Below are 21787 nucleotides of genomic sequence, written 5' to 3' on the forward strand. Positions count from 1 at the left end.
ACACACACGGCCCTGAGCTCATACTAATTCTTTAGTATTGGGTTATCCAGTCAAAATAGCATCATTACAAGTCCTGTACTCCCGTTTTCACATTATACATTTTCTTATAGGCACATATGTATATACAGTGGCTATGTCCATAACCGGTTCTGTGTTCCAAAACAGCCCTTCTAAATTAAGAGATTCGGGAAAGATCCATTTATTGCAGAGTTAGACTTCATCTTTCTTTGCTGCAGCTGCTGTCTGGAGTGTTAAGTCCATTAATTCTCCATGGCTCATCCAAAACGTCTAGATGATACTAATACGAATCCAGCTTTGCTGATGTACTTCCAAAACAAAATAATATACATACATAGCAGTAATTCGTGTCCTTAGGGTCATTCCAAGGTTATTTTGGAGAAGTGCAAGCTGGTAGTAGAGCAGCAGAGTTACTTTTTAGGACAAGTTGGGGAAAATGTACATGTGAAGCTCATAACTAGTACAGATTTTCCAGTTCAAGAAATGAATTCTACTAGGTGAGAAATAAAGGGTTCAAAATACAAAGCCATTAATCACAACATACTATTTAAAACAATCTTTTCAATATACAGAGTACTTATTCCACTTGATGCTTCATTAAGAGGAAAAGCTAAATTACATTCTGCTAACAATGACGCAGAGAAAATAGCTTTCCCGGTACCTCTCAAACAAGTTAGTTTTGTTTTAACACATTCATGTCATTTCACAGAATTGTCTTACTGTCACCAACAGTGAGCTAAAGTCCAATGATACACTGACACATCCAAGACGATTGTGTGAAATTATGTATAAAATATTATTTCTGGTATCTGTCCATCTTCTATTGATGTCCCATTGTTGTTACCCGGCGAACTATAAAAGACAAAGCACGTTTTGCTAGCAGTAGGAGATTCGTGGATCACCTTCTTCAATCCTTTTGTTCCATAGTGGGAATCAGGACCCTGAAAAACACCAGAAGACATTAGCAACTGAATGAAAATGTGCAGCAAGACCCATAAAATTTTGAAGTTCAAACACTATTTAATTATTTTAACAGTAAAACAAACAAACAAACAAACAAACAAAAATCTGTATTTATTTATACACTTTCCCATCAGAAATTAGACAAAAGACAAACCCTTGGATGAAAACAGCTTTTTCTTCTATACTGTTGAGCATTCTTACTTTTAATGTTGCACAAGCTGTGTAGCAAACTGTTGGCAGAATCTCTATAGGTTCTTTGAACATGACTCTGAATGTACTGGCAGTTCCATCGCAACTAAATCCAGTATCATTTTGTCCCAGTGTTTGATTCTTCTCATAATCAATTATCTGCATAAAGACATGAAAAACATATCTTTAGATTTATGAGCTTGAGAAAGATTCTTACTGTACACACATTGGAGTATTACAAGCGAAACACTTGCCTACTCCACCCAGTTTAATTGCAACAATAGTGCAGTTTCAGAATTGAGATAAGTGCAATTTCCTAACAATACTGTGAGGGCTGACCCTGCGGTGTGGTGAACCATGGCTTTTGCATTTTCGCACAGGCTGTCCAATCTGTGCACTAAACTCAGCCCACAGCACTGCTCCAACCAGGTTATAGCTTTGCCTGAGAGGAGATGAATAGCTCAAACCTTCAGCTTTTGACCTTAATAAACTACGTATGATCCTATACTTAGATTTGCTGATCTTTGTACACCTACACAGCCCCCATGAGGGAAGCACATGAGGCTGGACCCACATGCTTCACAGGCTGTGGATCATTTAGAAAACAAGTTTTTACAGATAATGTGAACAGTCAATGATATATTCTTAGAAGAAAACAAAAACTTGTGCTTCGATGTTTTATACAATTTATTTCTATTTCACATTCAGTATAAAAATTACACTCAGACCACATATTTCTTTTGCCTTCAGTTTTAGTGGCAAATAGGAATCTTTAGCTGAGATGTCAGAAATAGCACGTATCATACTTCTCATTTTGGATAGCAATTTCTGATCCACACTGCTAAACATCTCCTGCAGAAGTAGGATACCACAGCTTTAGAGGAACACAAATACTGCTCATGATTACTCCACTAACAACAATCCTAACAATTTTATTAAATTGCTATATAATGTTATTACTGCACCAATGAGAGCATACTTTGCCTCAAACAGGGCTTCAATTTTTTTTCCAGTCACAATCAAAAGAAATACTAACAATTCTAATGTTGAAGGCATATGCCCCTTTAACATAGTAATGTATATTGCAAATACATTGCTTACTATTTTAAGGTGAGTATAAAATATTTTTTTTTTTTTCCTGAAGCTCTGCTAGTATTGTATGCACTTTCAAAATGAAAGGTGCAGAGACAACTTAAATGGCTGCCTACAAGGACAAAATTTCGGGTTCATCAGGAACTGGAGATAGTTTCAGAGTAAAGAAAATCCATAGAGGATGGGTGGCCTTCATCTGAACCATGAAGGTGCATTAGCCTGTCAGTTTGGATCAGGAGTGTTTCTCAAGTGAGTCTCTTGATCATTCCTACTTAACATGCTTTGGTTTGCCTTGCAAGAACTAAATTCTTTTCAGATGAAATAAATCCAGCAAATATATTGAGGGACCACACAAAATGCTTTCATCTGCTAATAGGAATTTAGTGTAAGGGAATCAAACAAGAGTTAATGAAAAGTAAAAATCCCCCAGTAAGTATAGTGTGGTACTGATGACCTAGCAGCTAAATTTTTCGTTCTGAAGATCCACCTGAGTGCACTATACTACTCATTTACACAGATGTATAGTTTGAGAAAAACAAATTGATAAAGTTTCAAATCAAGGGATTTGCAAGTGAGTTTTTAAACTGAGGAATGTGGAAAAGCCAACAAATTCCTTCAAAATCTCAACCCAGATAAACTCTCTTTGGAACATCATAAAAGGAAAGATTTTTTTTCCCCCTGCAGAAGACAGGCACAAAATTCCTATACTTAAGTACACAATGGTCAGAGAACAGTAATCATCAAATGGGAAACAGAAGACAAATAAACTGCCCTTTAAATGGGATGCCAAGAAAAAAAAACTGGAACAGCATTTCCAACACATGCTAGAAGTCTACAAAATAAAATGGGGACATCTGTCCCCAAATGAAGTCACGGATTCTTTCCCAAAACATTCCACATACCTAGTAAATCAACGTGATATTGATTTAACGTGATGTTGATGAAGTAGCGGGTTATGAAATACACAGCACCGAGTAACTGTGTCAGCCACAGAATGTTAATACCTTGCTAGAAAGCTTAGAAACAAATCAAAACTAAACTCAATAAGAGAATTCAAATGGACCGAAATTCCATACTTAAAAAGGGAAAGATACAGTGATGGATCAATATTACTAGAAGACAATCCTAATCACACATGCTAACAGAGATCAGACAGGCTACAGGAGCAGGAAATACAATTTTAGTGGTGTCTTCAGTTACCCTCTCAGACTAGGCAAGTGTCATATCAGGACACGAAGCAGGGGTGACATTTTTAGATACTATCACTGACCATTTCATGAGATTGCTAACCAATTGCTCAGTAGGAAGAAACGCAACCCTTGATTTGGTACTGAGTGATTAGTAGGATCAGATTCACAATTTCATAATGGAAACACTATGTAACACTGTCTATAATATACTTAGAGTCAGCGTTCCTACATGAACAACAAAAGCAAATCCACCACAGCTGTGCTAAACATCAAAAAGAAAAATGGGGAAGTTTGTTCAAAAGAAGCTAAAATAAACAATTAAGAAAATCAAATCCTTTTACGTAGCATACTACTAAAAGACATCACACTCTTCAGTACAGTACTGGTACACATCACCTATTAGAAAAGCTTGAGAAAAGGGAAGAAAGCTGGCATGACTAAACTGCACAGGGCTATTACTGTAAACATAAAAAAGGGCATCCTTACAGGAATTCAAGGTTACACTGGACAAGTGTTAGGGAGTTACTAAACAGAGAGACCAACTCAGTCTCAGGAAAAGCCTGTTCTGAAAAGGATTGAAGGACAAGAGACTAGAGTGGATAGGAAGAAAAGTTTCGTATTGTACTTACTTTTCCCTAGTCATCTGCTTATGACACTGTTGGATATAAAATACAGCTTAGATTCCTGCCTATCAGACTGCTATCCTATTTAGATATACAGCAAACCTTTTGTATTAAGCACAGTTTCTGCATAAGCCTATTTCAACAGAATATACTGTACCTGGATATTGACTTGATAGTCTGTAGGTCCATGAATAGATCCATATAATCCAAATCCCACTATTGAAATTCTTCTGTTAACTGTGAATCTAGTAAAACACAAGCCAAGAAAGGAATTGAAACAACTGTGATGAGTGTGTTACCTTCTTCCCAGTCAAGGAAGAAAAAGAATCCCATCGAAGAGTGCAAAACCAAACTGAAAATGACATTGCATTAATATTTTTCAATAGTGTTTTCTATTTAGATTTCAGTAGTAAAAATAAATGTCTTTTTTTATTATTATTATTATTTTAATCAGTTTTATAGCATAAAGCTTTGTGAATCCACCAAATCGTATATAAATACATATATATAATATTAAGGATTTCTAAATGAAAAATGACCAGATTCTTGATCTGTTTTTATTTTAGAGATATTCAATATCCTTTGTAACTTAAAACTGGATATGTAGCGAATACCCCACCCCTCTAGAAAGTACCCAGGCCTTTTGAACTTTGTTCTTTGCTCCTTTATATTTCATCAGTGCAACAGCCTAAGTCACTTTATAAAAGGAAAAGATTAGATGTGCCCAAACGGTACCAGCTAGTCTGTTACTGTATCTTATGCCAAAAATTGGAAGTTGAATAATATGACTGCCTTTCTTCCCACACTTCTCTGTTTCCCCTTCAAATAGTTTCCAAAGCCATACCTAATCCGATCACTTGTTCCACTGTAGCCCCAGCGACTCTCCACTTGCTGGAACCTGTTAATGCTGCATTCTTTTCCTCTAAGGCAACATCTTGGTCGGTCAATGTAATCTACTTTTGGCTTAGGATTGACAGTAAAATGCAGAAAGAGATTTACTACTTCCCGATCTGACAAGATTCCAGACTGAGCAGGGCCTATGAAAAGAAAAAACTTCCAAGATAATTCTAAAACTTAATTCAACTGTCATATTTAAACCACGTGCATTAGCACACCAAGGATGGCAATAACATTTTCCAATGGCCAGACCATGTTCTGCAGGATATTTGCTTTCATTAAGACTGAATCACAATGTTTATTAGTACAGTATTAATAATAACAGGATAGAGTGTTAAGGATCTCAGCACTCACAGATGAGCAGTGCAGAACTATTGTGCAGAACTAGTAGGACAAAGAACCCCAGAACTCACCTGCTGCAAACTCTTCAATAGTCATTAATGGAAAACGAATTAAGGAAAGAGCTCTTCCAAGGACTTTCTGTTTGTTTCCAAATGTCACAGGCAGTTGTTGTCTTTGACATTCAGCTTCTGCCCAACGAACAACAGCTCCAAAGAGTCTACTTTCTCGAATACTAAGGGTATCTCTTTCTAGAACTGCACACAATGTGTCTGTTATGTGAAAAAATATTAACAGATTTGAATCAATATTAATCCAAAACAATTCTACACATTTTAAATAAGCTTAAAACATTAAACAAATAAACACTCAGAACTTTTATAATACCACAAAACGTGTCTTATGACTAGAGAAGTCTCCCAATAGTGTGCAGGTGTCCAAGCTAAAAAATAAATAAAATAAAATAAAATAAAAAATAAAAAAATAAAATAAAAATAAAAATAAAATAATACTTCCTCTTTCTGCCACGATGACAGCATATAAACTTTTTTCTTGATTCCTAAGAGTGTGGCTATAGACAATCTATATATTAATGGTCCTATATATAGGATATATAGGGGTGTGTGTGTGTGTATATATATATATGTATAATGTATGTACATATATGTATATATATATACTACATAAGCTATGTAGTGACAACCAATAAATACCCTAAAGAATTTCCATGGCTATGGCAAGATCAAAGCTGGCAGTGATCAAGTACAGTGCTGAATGTACAATACCACTCCAGTTATTCATGACAACACAGTCACGTTCTCAGCCGAGTATCCACCTGCCAATCTCAACCAACTGTAGACACAAGAAGCAGCAGTACACACAAAACCAGTTTAAACATACATGAAAGTGATCTTAAACATTGACGCATTTGCCTCCCACAAAGTTTTAAGGTGGAACACAGGATGTCAGGCAAGCTACTCTCACTTGCATTTTACAAAAGCAACTTCTCCTGTATTTCTAACATGTTCTGACATTTTAGGAAGAGCATATGCAAAAAGTCTCTACTGATTATTTAAGGTTTAGTTTGCTCAACTCTCAGTTTAGCATAGAACATGAGCTGTAAAAAAAAAAAAAAAAAAAAAAAAAAGTGTTTTTTCACATTCTGAATCTTCTGTCTTCAGAATTTTTTACATGCCCTGAATTTGAGCGAGGCGTGTTTGCTGTCATAGAAAAGTCACAAGTCAAAACAGATTGAGATTTATCGAGAGTAGATATTAATGTTCACAGTTTGGGTCTAAACTCACTGAACACAAGTTAACAATGACTTTACAATTTCTTTAAGCAGCTGGAATACCTTTCTTCAGTCTGAGTTTGGGATACAATCTAGCTGATCTGGAGTAAAATCGTAGACATATATAGTAACAATCAAGTTTAAGTAACCAAACATAACAACTGCTGGCTTTTGGTAAAGGAAAAAGTATAGAAAGCAGAATTACCAGGAGAATTCTAAGCTAGTTTATATTTAAAAAACAAAGAAAAAAAACATTCTACACATTGTACCTGATTTGTGCAACCCTGAAGAGAGAGAAGTATCACACAGCAATAAAACAGTATGATTCCCTTTGGAAGTCTAACACTTAGGACACAAGAAGGAACTTACCTATATCAATATCAGTAAAGCCTTCTGCACTTATTGCATCCATGGTACTTTTGTCTATTGTGTCGAGACACAGACTAGCAAGCTGAGGTTCGTCAAACAAACGAGCCTGAGAAAGTAAAGTAGTATAGCTTTGGTTACTGCGCTGTTGCAAGCATCAAGCTGCTAAACCCCTAATTCTAAGAAGCAAGTATTTTTTAACTCAATGTAAGTCTAAATTAAAATAGGCTGATTTGTCTAAGTATGCCCGGCGTTTATACCTTCTAGAGCACTTACATTCTCAAAGGAGAATATAATTGAGGAGAATGCACTGCATACAAGGTTTCCTTCATGCTTATAATTTTAGTTTTGAAAATATAACTTTAAAAAGTACATATCAAATCTACTATAGTGAACTATCTCATAAAGACAAACAAAAAAACAATTAGGATATTCACTGTAGAATACACAGGTCTCACCTGAAATGTCCCAGTACACTGTGTATTAAAAAAAATTCCTCTGCATTACCAATAAAAGCCAAGACAAGTCTGTAAAAATGCTAACAAAGCAATAAGGTATTTTCAGACATAAATTAAATGATGCGATGGCAGCCCCCCTGTGAAGTAATATTATTTGGTTATTCCCATCCAACTACCAATTTTCATGGTAAACCAAAACTAAACTTAAAATCACCTACCTGAGTAAGCAGCATAAAGGCATTATCTGCTCGGAGGTGCTTCGTCAGAAAATCCACACAATGTGCTTCCAGGGCTGGGACTGCATACTTCTTAGCTGTGTAAAGAGTAGTCATGACTGTTTCTGGACCGATTTGAACTTCATCTGAATAAAGAAACCTAGAAATCAATACACAGATAGATATAATAAAAACATATCTTGAAGTGCCGTCAAGCACAACATAATCTCTTTACATTTACAAAGCAGGTAAAAGATTTGCACTGCAAACATGTAACAGTTCACCATGTAGCATTTTTACAAATTAATAAACTAACTAAAGGGTTGAAGAAAGACTATTACATTAACCTAATGGCATACATTTGTTTTAAATACACATTACTCCCTAAGACTGATCTGGCTGTGCTAGTTATACATAGCTACCAAACTGTAAACAACAGCTGAGCTGCAGAATTGCTTAGCGTATTAATGCACGCTCTTTTGATTCACTACTAAAAGCTGTATTCCTAAGTATCAATACACAACCCTCTATGGGTGTATTACTGATTTTAATTTACTGAAAGTGCATACTAGCTTCTTCACAATAAGGAGAAGAGCGTCAAGGACTTCTACTGTGATAACATCTTGTGTGACAGTCACCATTCTCCAGCATTCAGAGGAGAGGAAAGGGAGTAATATTCTAACAGATGACCTTGACTCTATTCCTGCTGCAGACTGACATAGGAAAAAAAACCTGGCTTCTCTCCACTGCTTGAGGTTATATGATTGCTTGAGATTTCAGCATAAAGCAGTGAACCAAACCATAAAAGTCTCCACCAAAACCAGGAAAAAAAAAAATCTCTTTCCTGAGCAGCTGTTACTTGAAACCAGACAAGATAAGATTTATTTTGAGGTTCTGCATGGAAAAGATGACTTTTTTAAAAAAACACTTTTCTTTCAGATGACATTGAAGATAATCTTATCGTTATTTCACCAGGTTTTCAGATAATAATCAAGATTATTCTGTCATTTACAGAAATATATCTGTACTACACAAACACGTTCCCCCCCCCGCAACACACACAGCTGATTAAATATAATAAACCAGGGCACATTTGCAAATGCAGGAATTGTACAGGGAAGGACAAATCTTTTAAATTTCTTAGTATTTTTTGTTTGGACCTCCTGGAAATGAATGGCAAACAACACATTGAGAAGGAAGGCATGATTAGAAGGGTTTTTAACATAATAATAACAATCAGTTTGTATTTAACAGAAGAAACTTGTGAAAGGAACAGACTCAAACTTGCCTGCAACATTGGGAGACCTAAGTAATGGGAAGATGGAATAATAGTTTCAGATAAAATTATTCACTGTTTTTGTTTCTTGTAAGAAAACCCTAATTCTTAGTAATTGCTAACTCTTCAGTTGTATATCAGTATGAATGAATATTTATAACAACCTACAACTGAATTCACTGCCACTTACAGGTATGTGTTTATCATTACAATAATCTAATCCATTCAAATGGCCAACTTTCACATAATTTAGGAAATCTGAACAAGGCTCCAGATTAATCCTTTAAACTGAATTTACATCAAAGCTTTTTGAAAGGAGTTTATCTGAACGCTGAACTTGTCAGTACAAGTTTCATACAGCTCATGTAGAACTGATTTATGAAAGCCATAAACTATTAGTTGATGAAAATGATAGGCTTTTTTTGCCAGCCACAATCACTGACAAATGTAAGAAACTCAGATGTAGTAGGTACAGTTTTCAACATGCAGTTCTGTATACCAAATTGACAATTAGCTCATGAAAGCACAGAATAGCACATTATGATTTTGGTTTTAACATTTTTAAAAGTCCTTTTTAAAATGTCCTAAAATTCCTTGTATGATTTTAGAGAGCTTGGAGGCAAAGATGTCATAAGTGTCAAAAATTAAGAGGCTGTTAAAGAGTGCCATTACCACATACAGACACTACAAGGTTTTACTAAATCCTACCCCCCAAAAAAATAAAATAAAATTCACCAAGTTGTTTTTGGAACACAACCTTGATTTTATTTCGTAGATGTGTCCAACCTGTGGCCAACAAACAGACTGGTTCACTTCGTACACTTTATAAGAATCAGGGCGCAGTTCCAAACTGTACTTTTCTCTGATGCTTCTTTGCTCAGCTTTGTAGGTTTTTTTTCCCCCCCATATGATCAAAAATCAATTACATGGCCAAAATTTTTCATTCGTGTGACTTCTGTTAGCTGCAGGATGCTTTTTCATTCCATGAAGGACATACCTGAGGCTCTCTGCTACGATCCCTTCCCTGCTGCACGCCTGGACGTACATTAAGAGACACTCCCCAGCTGCGCGCATGTCAATGACAAAAGTGAGGGGACTTCCAACGGTTAAAGCTCTGGCAACTAAACGTTACCCAGCATCAAGTCCATCACCTAGACTTCATGATGCACCAGGGAAGGGTGTGAGGACGCATAGCAACAGGACATGTGATACAGTTACATACTTTTAAACTGAGTAAACTCCTGATAAGGAGTATCCAAGTATATTAAGAATGTCACATAGTCAGGTGTGTTTGCGCATTCAGTATTCCAAGTTTTTGATAACATCAGTATTCTCAAAGCCAACCCATAGTCTTTTGCAAGTACTAAAAAGTGTGAATTTGCAAAGCTGAAAGGTAGCTGTAAGCGCTACAAAAATCGTAATAAAGTGCGTTGTTCTAGGACGTTGTATAATCCTGTTTCCCTTTAGCATACGGACGGACGGTCATGATGCATTCACCTACTCATAAAAGAGGAACTCTAGGTGTGTCTTCTCTCTAAAAATCCCTCTGCTCCTGTGCCAGGAGCTCTGTCTCTGTGCTGCCTCTCCCACTTGTGGCACGCCTGAACTAGCACTCCTTTGTGTTCACACTACTGCTCTGCCTCCACTCAGCCCAGTGGGGCTCATGATCACTTCTCCTCCTCCCTCCTCTCAAGACTTACAGAAAATAACCTGCACTTTAGATACTGACCAGTTGTGCCGCCATCCAGGATGGCAGATGGCTGCATAGACCATTTTTAGTGACCCAAACAAAGAATTTTCCAAGTGACTACTTCAGCATTCATTTTGCCTAAGTATTCAAGTTTTACACGACTTCTTTACTCTCAGGTTAGCACTTCTTTATCCCCTAGTCCCAGCATCTTCCCAACAGCTGAAGTATTTTCACCACTCTAAAAAACACAGGAGTCTTCTTCCAGTTGGTCATGATTAACCCTCTATTTACTGCTTGCCAAAGTCCTCAGCAAAGACATTTGGAAAATGAACTGCTAAATTAGTGTCACGTTGTCACTTTCCTTTATACTATGACAAAGGACAAGTTAAATTATTTTAAAATGTATGTGAACGGAAACAAACAAAAATAATCTGACTACAAACCCAAATCTACACCACAGTACCCTAGTACGAGTCCACTTCAATGTCCTGGATCACTGCAATTCAATCTGTGCAGGTCAAACCATACAGGGGGAAAAAAAAAAAAGTTTATCAATTGTGAATTAGAGAAAGCAGATTCAAACTTTGGCACTCACATTACTTCACTTCTTAGGGATTTATCCGACAAATTACTGAAGCAGTCAGCTGCTTTAAAAAAAGCTTCTATGGCTCATGTTTGAAAACTCTTCAGGCAAAAGGAATACTGGGTGGCAAGCCAAAACACACATCAGTCATTTCTACGTCTTTGAGCTCAGCCAGTTATTTTCTATGAACGTTCTTGCTCCTTGCCCAGTCAGTTCTCAGTCTCCCTTTTTGCCATCTTTATAATCAAGATTTTAGCCAACAGACAAGAACTACCTAAATTTCTCAAGGGGAAGGAAAAAAAGAAAAGGAAACCCTAGAATTTATTACTGAAATTAAGCAGTACTATCAATTAAAGATACAGTTCATTATTTTTAAATAACTTAACTCAAAAAAAATCAGTATTTTAGAGGCTGATCATAAAATAGAAGCAATTGTAGCCATTTTAAAAGAGGATATGAATATATCCAAAAGAAAAATTGAAAGAGAGAGATGTCACATCAAATTTGTGACTATCTGGTGTTTAAAATGTTCACTATCTAGCTCCTTTTTTCTTCCCCATAAATCTAATTCAATCCACAATCTATTTCGTAACACAACACTAACACTGAGGAACATTTACATCACAGGACAGGGAGACACCACTCTATTTCATTGGATGTGGAATGAATTTAAGAGAATCTGAACTTTTTTCATCACAAACATCTCTGCCTTTGGCTTTACACTATAAGAAGCATTGGTCAATAGATCTTTAAGAAACATAACTACAGATAGAACAGAACAAAAGACATATGTAAACAAAACCAGAAATTAGCTGTGAAATGTTAAGTAATTAGCAAATTATCCCTAAAAGTTTTTGCATCAATTTGATGTTTCTTTTATCCTGATGTTCATTTGTTAGGAATATAAATGTCTCAATTCTATTCCTAGCTATTACACTTCAAACTGGTCTTTGCAAAGATTAAAGAAGTGCCCAATAAAATACAACCATCATTACCTGACCAATTTACTAATGACAGATAAGAGGCCAATAATGCAAGGTGCAAGTCATGAAAAAAACAAACAGGGTGTCTTATAGTTGAGGGACCTTAAATCTGTGTATAAGAGCATGGAAGAAGTCTGGTACTAGTCTGTACTAAAGAAATTCTCTTTAGATATGTTTCTAACAAGGTGTTGCAACTTATACCATTATAAGCTCGGTGTACACATATCAGGGTTTGATTCTGAAGAGGGAGCTTGAAGGGATGCTACCAGATCCAAGGAAGGCAGCAGGCGTGCAGGTTACCTACTCCTGACGTAGGGAGGTAGTGACAGAAAAATAACAATACAGGACTGTTTTGAGGCCTTGTAATTGGAACAAGTTCACTCTAAATACATATCTATAATATAGGAGAAAGTTCTAAAAAGCTGCCAACTATTTCATACATACATCAAACCTGACACACTTCAGTTCAGTCTGGTGATATTTAGACCAGATACAGGTATAATCAATTTACTTAAGCAAGTGCCCTGGCCCTTACGTACCAGCAGCTCTACAGACACAAGGTGGCTTTTGTTTGCTTTGCTTACTTCTACAATTTTCAAACACCACCCTTCTCACCCTCCTGCTTCTGCATTTGTATATTTAATCCAAACAAACTTCTCTCATCATAACCATTTTTCATTGCCTGGTGTTTTTTCTGTATCTGTATACAGACACACGTCTCATTCATTTGCTATTAACCTTTGTAACAATTTTTGCTTGAAAGACACTTCCCAGCATGCTACACAAGCACTTCACCTTACATTTTTACCACTCCCTGTTTGCTGAGAAACCAGAAAATACAGTTTATTTGCTAAAGAGCCACACAGAGAGTTGCTGCTGTGTACTTTTTATAGCAAAATCAGTTGCTGTAGCTCCCGTTTCCATGATTACTAAAAGGACTCCCTGATTCTTCTCAGCCTCCAAACAAAAAGAAATTGTTAAGATTTGGGCCCTTATTGCATAACAGAAAGCTCTAAAACACTACAAATTCCCTTCCAGGCAATGACACTTGTCTTCAAAATGTTCATTACAGATACCTGTTCAATACATTTTATAGATGTTATGCCTAGCAGAGGAGTTTCTTGTGAAAAAAATCTTAAGATTAAATAGATATTAGACATCAGTAGCCCATTTTGCATATGTTTTCCCCACCACTGCGCTCGTGGTCTCCCCTGGGTGGTTTGCGTGTAAGCTGTGAGCTAACTGCATGCTGCTGCGCTCTCCACCCAAAATATCTGAAATGTGTGCCTGCAATAGGCATTTCTCTGGTGAAGGGACACAGTTCGCTACCACTGCTGAAAAAGACGAGAGAACTGCAAGACGAGTAAGTTGTCAAAGTAAATTATCAAATGAAATTAAAAGCCCAGTACAGCCTCGGTTCCTTCTCAGCCATCAGTAGGTGGATGGGTGGTTGCGACACTCTGGGATTGCTGAACCACCAATTCCCATCACCTTCATTAAAAGACGAAACCAAAAAGCCAAATCAGCCCCTCCCCGTCCCATCCTGAGGGGCCACTGGACCCCAAACCAGGCTGGGAAGGGATGCGCAGGGAAGCGGCACGGAGCAGGACGCCGTGACCTTGGGTGCAGCCCCCGGCTGCCGGGCGGCCCCTCGGCACCTCGGGGGGGGGGACAAACGGGATGGGGCTCAGGGCACCGACCCCCGGCAGCGCACGAGGCTGAGGGGACGGAGCTGACAGGGGGGGAGCCGCCGTGTGGGGGCCACCCCCACCCCACACCTCACACCCCCACCGCCCACCCCCGTCCCGACCTGAGCAGCGCCAGGAAGGCGGCGGGCTCCACGTCGGGCAGCTCGATCTCGGCCGAGGTGGTGGCCATGCCGCCGTTGAACATCGCGTCGAAGACGGCGCTGCCGGCCGCCAGCACGAAGCGGTGGGCGGGGATGCGCTGCTGGCCGGGCCCGGGAGGAGCCCCCCCGCCGCCGCCGCCGCCCCCCGATCCGCCGCGGGGGCCGCCCTTGCCCACCACGAAGTGCACGTCGCTCAGCAGCTCGTTGGAGAAGAGGAAGGCGAAGCGCTCCCGCAGCGAGCCCTTGGTGGCCTGCCAGTTGTACAGCGGCTCCCGCTGCAGCACCGCGCCGCTCTCTGGGGAGGCGGTGGGAACGGTGGGGGCGGCGGAGGGGGCCGAAGCTGCGGCAGCGGCGGCACCGGGAGCGGCGGGAGGCGCCTCCCCGGGAGCCCCCGCACCGCCGCCACCGGCGGCCGCCATCGCCGCCCTGAGGGGGCCGCGCCGCGCCGGGCCGGGCGCTCAGGCAGCCCCGCCGCGCATGCGCCCCGCGCAGGCTCCCTGTGGGGCCGTGGGTATCCGCTGGCCGTGCGGGTGGCTGAGGGGAGCAGGGCACAGCCCGCCGGTTCCTTCTGGCACTTTGTCACTTCTGTCACTTTTTGTCACTTTTTGTCACTTGTCTGAGGGAGTGCGGTGTCCCCGCGTGCAGTGGGAATGCAGTTCCAGTGGGGAGAGCCGGCCTAGGCCGTAAAAAGGCAAAAGGCGGCTGTGCAGTCATGGAAATTTATTTCTGTGTGTGGCTGAGTAAAAGTTAACGGCTCTCCGGTTAAAGCTTGTGAAAGGCAAATTAATTTTTACAACACCTGATTCCTTATAATAAAACTCAACACATATATGGATGCCCCTTTAAACTATTTCTGAGATAACTTGAGAATATGAATGACTGTTGCTATGTGCACCTTAAAATTTTTACACAAAGTGGTCTATTTAAAGTGTGCCTTCATGTCTGACATTTTAAACTTCCGAGGAGGTTTCCAAAGCAAAACTTACTAATAGTGAATGTAGTAGACAGCACATTTTTTTCTCTCTAAATCAGCGGCCATCAAATTCAACATCCTTGGGCCAGGGACTGGTCGTCTGAGGTCACTAAGTTGGTGAATTAATTCGGCAAATACTGAAAAAAAAATGATCTATTTTATTTTATTTTTTACTTTACTACGTTAGTAGCTTCTGGAAAGGGAGGAAAAGGTTTGCGTTGTCACAGTCCTGTCAAACCGGGCACGGTCAGCTGGAAAGTAAGGCGGATCCTTTTGCCATCTGCTGGAGCTCTGCTGTAAATGCAGCACGATGTAAATCACGGAGCTGAGGGCTGTTTATCAGAGCTCCTGGCTTGTCAGCATTTATGGAAGCGTGTGGCTAAAAGAGGAATATAATATGTCACCGCTCTGCGTTTAGGTTTATAATTAGGACAAAACTGAGACCGAGCAAATGTGGTCTGTTTCGCAGAACAAATTTTAGAGAACCTTAAGCAAGATGGAAGCAATTTCAGCGGGGCAAAGGGCACAAGAAGATATAGTATACCAACCATAAAGCAGCAAGCAGCTTTGCACACAGGCTATATTTAAAAGTAAAGTCATGCTGCTGACTTGGGAGAACGAAGCTAGCACCTCTGCACTTTCCTGGTCCCAAGGTGGACAAAGGGAGGAAAGGGGGAGAAACCCAAATTTCCTCTGCTAGGTTAGGGACTGGAAGCTCAGGAAGCTGAGATGTACCGCAGCTTGCTGCTTTGCTGTCTCATACCATTTCCATTCTGGGGAACCCCAAAGGATCATCTTGAGAATCCATTCTAGGGGGAGTTTTTAAAAAATGAAAGGAATCACTTGTCACTCAAAACGGGCAAAGGAAAAAAAAAAAAAAAAAAAAAAGGAAAATGGTGACAACATGGACCATGGACAGAAAAAAAATATTTTCTGGGAGTATATATATATATATATATATATATTGTTATGGGATGATCTGGACATTAATGAGTTTCCTGCATTGTTGTCTTTCTCCTTTTACCTTTCTGTGATCACTGACAAGTTAGCTTGTCAACTGAGAGCCAACAGACACAACTGTCCTGCTTATACAGAACTGTGAAAATGCACACATGCTGTCATTAACACACCAGAGAATGTTAACAAGGCTGGAAGAGGGCTGAGGAAAAAAGGGGGAAAGGTAGGCCAATAAATTAAAAGAACAGTGGCTGGGGCAGACAGAATACGTAAGATCTTCAATCATAGAAAGAAAAAGCTATGCAAGAAAAAAAAAAAAAAAGGAAAAAAAAAAAAAAAAGAGAGAGAGAAAGACCCATGAAACAGCCTGAGAAAGAAAGTTGAGAGTGAAAATGAGGAAAAGAACAACAATAAAAATAGTATGAAAGAAATCCAGTGTCTAAAAACAAAAACAATAAACGAACATGAAAAGAGACAAAGGAAAGGAGAAATGTGACCTTGATACCCATCAGATTTGTTCAGCTAAAAGCTAAATGGACTAATTCAAACAGTTTTGGAAGTGAGAGCTAAGAGAATATTAAATAACAAATTTCCCTTGAAAAGTTTTTTTTTTTTTTTTTCTTTCCTTCATGTAGCCTATAAGCCTCAGACATTTGTTTCACCTTGTAATTTTCATGCTATTTTCCTTTAAAAAAATCATCTGGCTTTTCTTTGGCATTATCAGTAGGTAGATCATAGCCATTTTTAAATATGATGTCACAGGATTGTATTCACTGGTCCAAATCAGAAATAATGCACAATGCTTTTCCCCAAAGGGGTTACATATGAAAGTTGCTAAAATGCTGCCCCATTTTATTATTATTTTTTTTTTTTTTGCCTTCTTATTATGCTCTGTTTTTATCTAGGAAATATTGTATAAATTAATACAGAGAGAAAAAAAATAACATAAGCAGTTGCAAATTGGCCCAAGCAGAACTTTTTGTTTGATCTCATGTAACAGAATGGCTACAAATCAAGGGCTGCAGACAAAAGTTCAACAGTATTATATTATATACTGCGAAGGTTGTCTTGATCACTGGCCAGCAAAACAGAAGGTCAGGGAGTGTCCACGCTTTTGAGCAACACACTTCCAAGGTCTACGTAATGGCCTGAGATAGTTCAGGCTGTGTCTTTTTGCTATGGAAATTCATAGAGCTTCCTAAATTATGATCTTCCTTTACCCATCATCAGGAAAGTAGAAGAGAGACTGGATTTACATACACTGTAGAAGAACTGGAGAATCTGGTGATCAAACTGCAGGGATTTCTGAGATACTTGTGATGCCAGGGATGTCCCAGAGACACAGGAATGCCTGCCCAGAGGCCCTGTCCTTCCCTGCCAGTTAAACCCGGCCAGTTCTGTGAGAGCCATCAGCAGGGTTTGGGTTACAAAGCATATTGTTTTCGATCATTTGTTCCTGAGATTATTTAAATTCTCCTCCCTTTCCTTCGTTTCCCCACATGAACTCAGCTTTGTGTATGTTCTAAGTCCTTGTTATGATCTGAGTTTTTGAGCTGGCACATATTTTTACAGGGATTAGTAATTGTTCTCATAAGCAGCTCGCATCCCTTCTCTGCTTCATGAGGGAAGAGAATAATTCAGCGTAAATCATAGGTTTGTTTCTGATTAAACTTCCTGGTTGGGACCATTTGACAACTTTTCCTTTCTGTGCTCAGTTAGATTCTTAAAAGTTGTTACCATGCCAGTGCTGTGGATGCCACACATACATAGTTCCATTCCCATAACTGAATCACTATTAGCTTTAAAATTATTCAAATGTGTAAATTTGTAGCAACAATGCCTTCAAATAATAACAATGAAGTTATCTCTGGACCCATGCAAGCACAGAAAACAAAATCTGAGTCTTACATCTGAGGACCACTAAAGGTCAGGGAATTTTTTTCAATAATTCTTTTCCCTATCATTTCTCCAAGTACTTCTTTTATGTGAGCATTTAAATGTGCATTTTCTGCTGTGCTGCTTAGTTGTCCTGGAGCATTAAGGTTTTAATGTACCTTGTTTCCCCAGTTATATTGATATACTCCTCCAGTTTTTAGTGATAATACTCATAATTTCTACCTAATCTCTGTTAATATATTGTGATTGTTGCTTGTAGTGCATCATTGCTATAAACATTCCCGCTAATAAATATAGTCCTGGAAATATTTTCAGAATCTTAACTGAAAGATGTGTATAAACATCTGGCACAAGCTGGCACAAACATTACATGGAAATTTTGCAACACCCCAGCTGCGGAGACAGCTTTCATTCTGCACATCTTCATTCCACACATTTTCATTCTGCACATTTATACATTCCAAAGATACTCTACAAATAATATTCTTTACATCACTTATCTGAAAGTGATTTATGAAACCAATTAATTAAGCCTTAGAGGATTCTACTCACCACATATCTATTTTAAATAGCATTTCAAATACTGACATAGCTGGCTCTATGAAAACTATTATACTATGCCATATTTTTAAAATATGTACGTATGTTCTGTTACTGCATAGCTGGGGAAGCAAATGAGGGAAAAATCTCTTATTACTAGTTATTAGCAACATATCTTTATGATCGAACAGTGAATGTTTTGTGAACCTATTTACTTTTCAGTCACTGATAAGTACATGCAGTCTGTTAAGGCACAGTAGCATTTCAGACAGCACACACAGCTCCTCCACTTCTAACAAGGTGTTTAGTTAGCACTTTGATTTCCACATGATTAACAAGATTCTTACTGAGAAGCCACACTCTTGCCACTTGCAGTTTAAGTCAAATAGCACAAGTGACATACATACTCCTTTTACTGTAATGCCTATTAAATTTATTCTGAAATATCTCTTTCCCTCTTAAGATTATTCATTGGTTAGTAAACAGCCTATAGCACAGAACGCAGCTCTATTTTGGGGGTACTGATACTGAATTTTGCAAATGAAATAAACACTGATCACTAACTCCTTCTTGCTTGCTTCTGTACTAGTGTGATTGCTGCTGGAGAATCCCCCAAATCCTCAGCAGATCATTAGCACGTGCCCTCCTGATCCCCAGTGCGTACCATATGAACTACATTATATTGCCTCTGGTGCACCATGCACTCTGTGAGTTACAACAGAAATTCAGAAATAGAATAGGTTGGATTTAAGGAGGTTGCAGTTATATGTGATCTAAGCTGCTCTCTCAGCAAATGAACACATGGAACAAAAGTCCCAAACATGAAGCTTTTAATTCATCTTCTAATTCATCTTTCAATTCATCTTTCATTTCATTTTTTCAATCCATCTTTTTCTGGAGAATAGGCTACTGACTTCTGCCTTAAAAATGTAATTGCACTTACAGGAAGTATACTGTAAAGAATTTGTCAGCTTAGCTCAATAGAACTGAATGACACAAGTCGTTTTGTACCAGGATGGTATTTTGTAGCTGGCATCATAATGCAATGAAAGTTTGCTGCTTGGCAGAGCCATATGCGAACACATGAGCAATGCTTCCATGAGCTATAAATAGAGTCTCTTAATCCTTGCATTGATCTTCATGTGCTTGCTTAAGGTTCACCTACCTATATTTGTATAGATTATTTTCATTCCTTTGATTTAAAATAAAATCAGCTATGTCTCAATATAATGTTAAGCTCTACAATTTGTTCTGATTTAGGAGGCAGTTATTAAAGGTAAGAGCTGTTTCCCAGACTAAAAGTAGACACAAAGACCTAGTGGTCAGTTAGTCTCCTATTTTGAAGCTGACCATTAATAAATAAGCATATTTATGTCCTCCACAGTACTCTTTTGCTGGCACACTTACAAATGCCTTCTTAGTACTGACATCAAGACTGATCTACTGCCATTTAGTAGAGAGACTGAAGAGAAACATCTGTATTATAAATATAGACTATTGATCCAGCAATGGTCTAACAAAGAAGCTGACAAACACCAGCCCCAGTTTATGGCTTGTGAGTTGAGTCTCACCAGTCTGGTGGCCACACACGTGGCTCTGGTCTATTGCTGAGGACAGGATTACCAGCGAGGAATCCATCATGTGGCATAAGGCTGGTGATCTGAGAAAGAGTTGGGCTACCTATCTGAAAATGACCATTTGGACAAAAAACACGTAGTTTCTGACACAGGAATGTTATCGTGTGGTGAAGGATCATTGGTCTTGACACTGTGCTGCTGAAGAACTTGTCTTTCAGATGAAACACAAGACCAGAACCCTAGAAATCACATGGGACAATACATATGATTCTGTGACAACTTCTGCACGGGAAGGAGTCTATTTTTTCAAGTTTTTGTTAATCCATTTTGCTTTGCTATGCTTAGCTGCAGCTTAAGTGGGGTGTACTTGTTTTTCAATCTCAAACTGATATCTTATGTTGCTAAATAGTTGAATACTTGCATGAATTTCTACAAGCAGTGGCACACACATGCCTCATAAAGACGTTACCGTTTATAAAATTCAGGAAAAATAAAGAAAAAATGCTTTTCCAGCAACAAAAAAATGAATATAATTGATTATGTGACAGGAAGCTGAGAGGTTATGCTTATTCTGGTGACAGCAGCTTATCAGCACCACTTTCTAGTACACTGATTAGTAATTATGTTGTTAAAGACACCCTATACCTACCTTCATTTTTATATTGATCTTCTGGTACATGGGGTTTTACATACAGTTGAAATTCTTTTCCCTTCCTCCTCCACAAGAATACTTTAAGCTTTCAGGACATACATGTGTTGGAGGACTCCTGCTTTTAAACTGAAGGTTTAAGCTCAGTAAGATACTTTGCTCTTTGACTATATATATATTTTTTTTTGACATAAAGCCAAGTTTTGAACTCTTTGCTGTTGGGGAAGTTGGTCAGTGGTTATGGGCTGCACTAACTGAACAAGTCTCTAGAACTGGTGTCTGTTATACAAAATATCACACTACAATATACTCAGACTCAAAATCACATTTTTTTCCCCTTTGAAAAGCTAAAATTCAGGGTCTCACACCTGACCCTCTGCTTGATGGAAAGTTTTTAGACACTGCTGTTGGAGGAAAAGGTCAGTTTTGTGGCTTTGAGTTGCTAGAGCTCCAAGAGAAACAAGAATGCTGGAGATGTTATTTTCTTTATAAAGACTGAAACAGAAGCCAGGGTACTTTGGCACAGAGAAGCAAAGTTGGAATGAGAAGTATCTGTAGCTATTAGAAATAAAGATTTCTGTAGTGGAAAGGGCAGAATAGCAGACTTCACATGTTCAGTACAATTATGGATGGACTTGGGTGTTCCTCTGTCCAAAATGGAAAGGAATAATGGAGCTGGAAGGCTTGGTAGTGCTTTGTTCACAAGGTGAGAGATGAGAATGTAAGGAAAAGAACATGCCCTTTTGAACAAACACTTCAAACATGCCATATTTTAGGGGTCTTTTCTGCCAGCAGATGCTTATAATTTATTTTTTAATCAAAATTTGATAGATCTCAATACAATAGATTCAAGCAGTGAACCCTTCTACTGACGTTTATGTACCACAAAAAATATGCCCTGACAGTTCCTACTCAGAAGCTGAAAGAGGACTCAATAAACAATCATGGTGCGAATCAGCACTGGAATATGCTGACAGAGTGGTAAGGAAGAAGTTTCCCACATGGCATTTGGCTATATGGACGCAGGCACCAGGAGAAGTTTGAGACACGAATCTTGAGACTGCTCTGTGGCAGCTGCATACAAATGAGCAGCCTATACATTTGAAAGCTTGAGAAGTAAACCGGCTGTGCATTGAAAGGTAGGCATTTGGAGGTGATAAATTTAGCCCTGAC

General features: G+C 38.7%; 1 protein-coding gene across 1 annotated transcript; it reads right to left on the reverse strand.

Moving 5' to 3' along the window:
- Positions 1-11: 11 nt before the first annotated feature.
- On the reverse strand, positions 12-14472 carry BTBD1 (BTB domain containing 1). The gene is made up of 8 exons (XM_082769447.1): positions 13984-14472; positions 7645-7801; positions 6972-7077; positions 5386-5583; positions 4920-5112; positions 4233-4320; positions 1183-1329; positions 12-959 (listed from the first exon to the last, which is right to left on the reverse strand). Exons 1-8 carry the CDS (start codon positions 14439-14441, stop codon positions 801-803), a joined length of 1506 nt encoding a protein of 501 aa, XP_082625573.1. The 5' UTR covers positions 14442-14472; the 3' UTR covers positions 12-800.
- Between the last annotated feature and the right edge of the window lie 7315 nt (positions 14473-21787).

Source organism: Aythya marila (assembly GCF_965140915.1).
Source record: "Aythya marila genome assembly, chromosome: 11".
Taxonomy (NCBI): domain Eukaryota; kingdom Metazoa; phylum Chordata; class Aves; order Anseriformes; family Anatidae; genus Aythya; species Aythya marila.

What these genes read in the sequence shown, in the direction of transcription:
- BTBD1 (XM_082769447.1), bottom strand. Translation starts at nt 14,441, where the DNA reads ATGGCGGCCGCCGGTGGCGGCGGTGCGGGGGCTCCCGGGGAGGCGCCT. An exon ending in GCCTTCCTGGCGCTGCTCAG is followed by an intron (nt 7,802 to 13,983) that starts GTCGGGACGGGG and finishes ATTGATTTCTAG; the next exon opens with GTTTCTTTATTCAGATGAAG. An exon ending in TATTGAAGAGTTTGCAGCAG is followed by an intron (nt 5,113 to 5,385) that starts GTGAGTTCTGGG and finishes TTCTTTTCATAG; the next exon opens with GCCCTGCTCAGTCTGGAATC.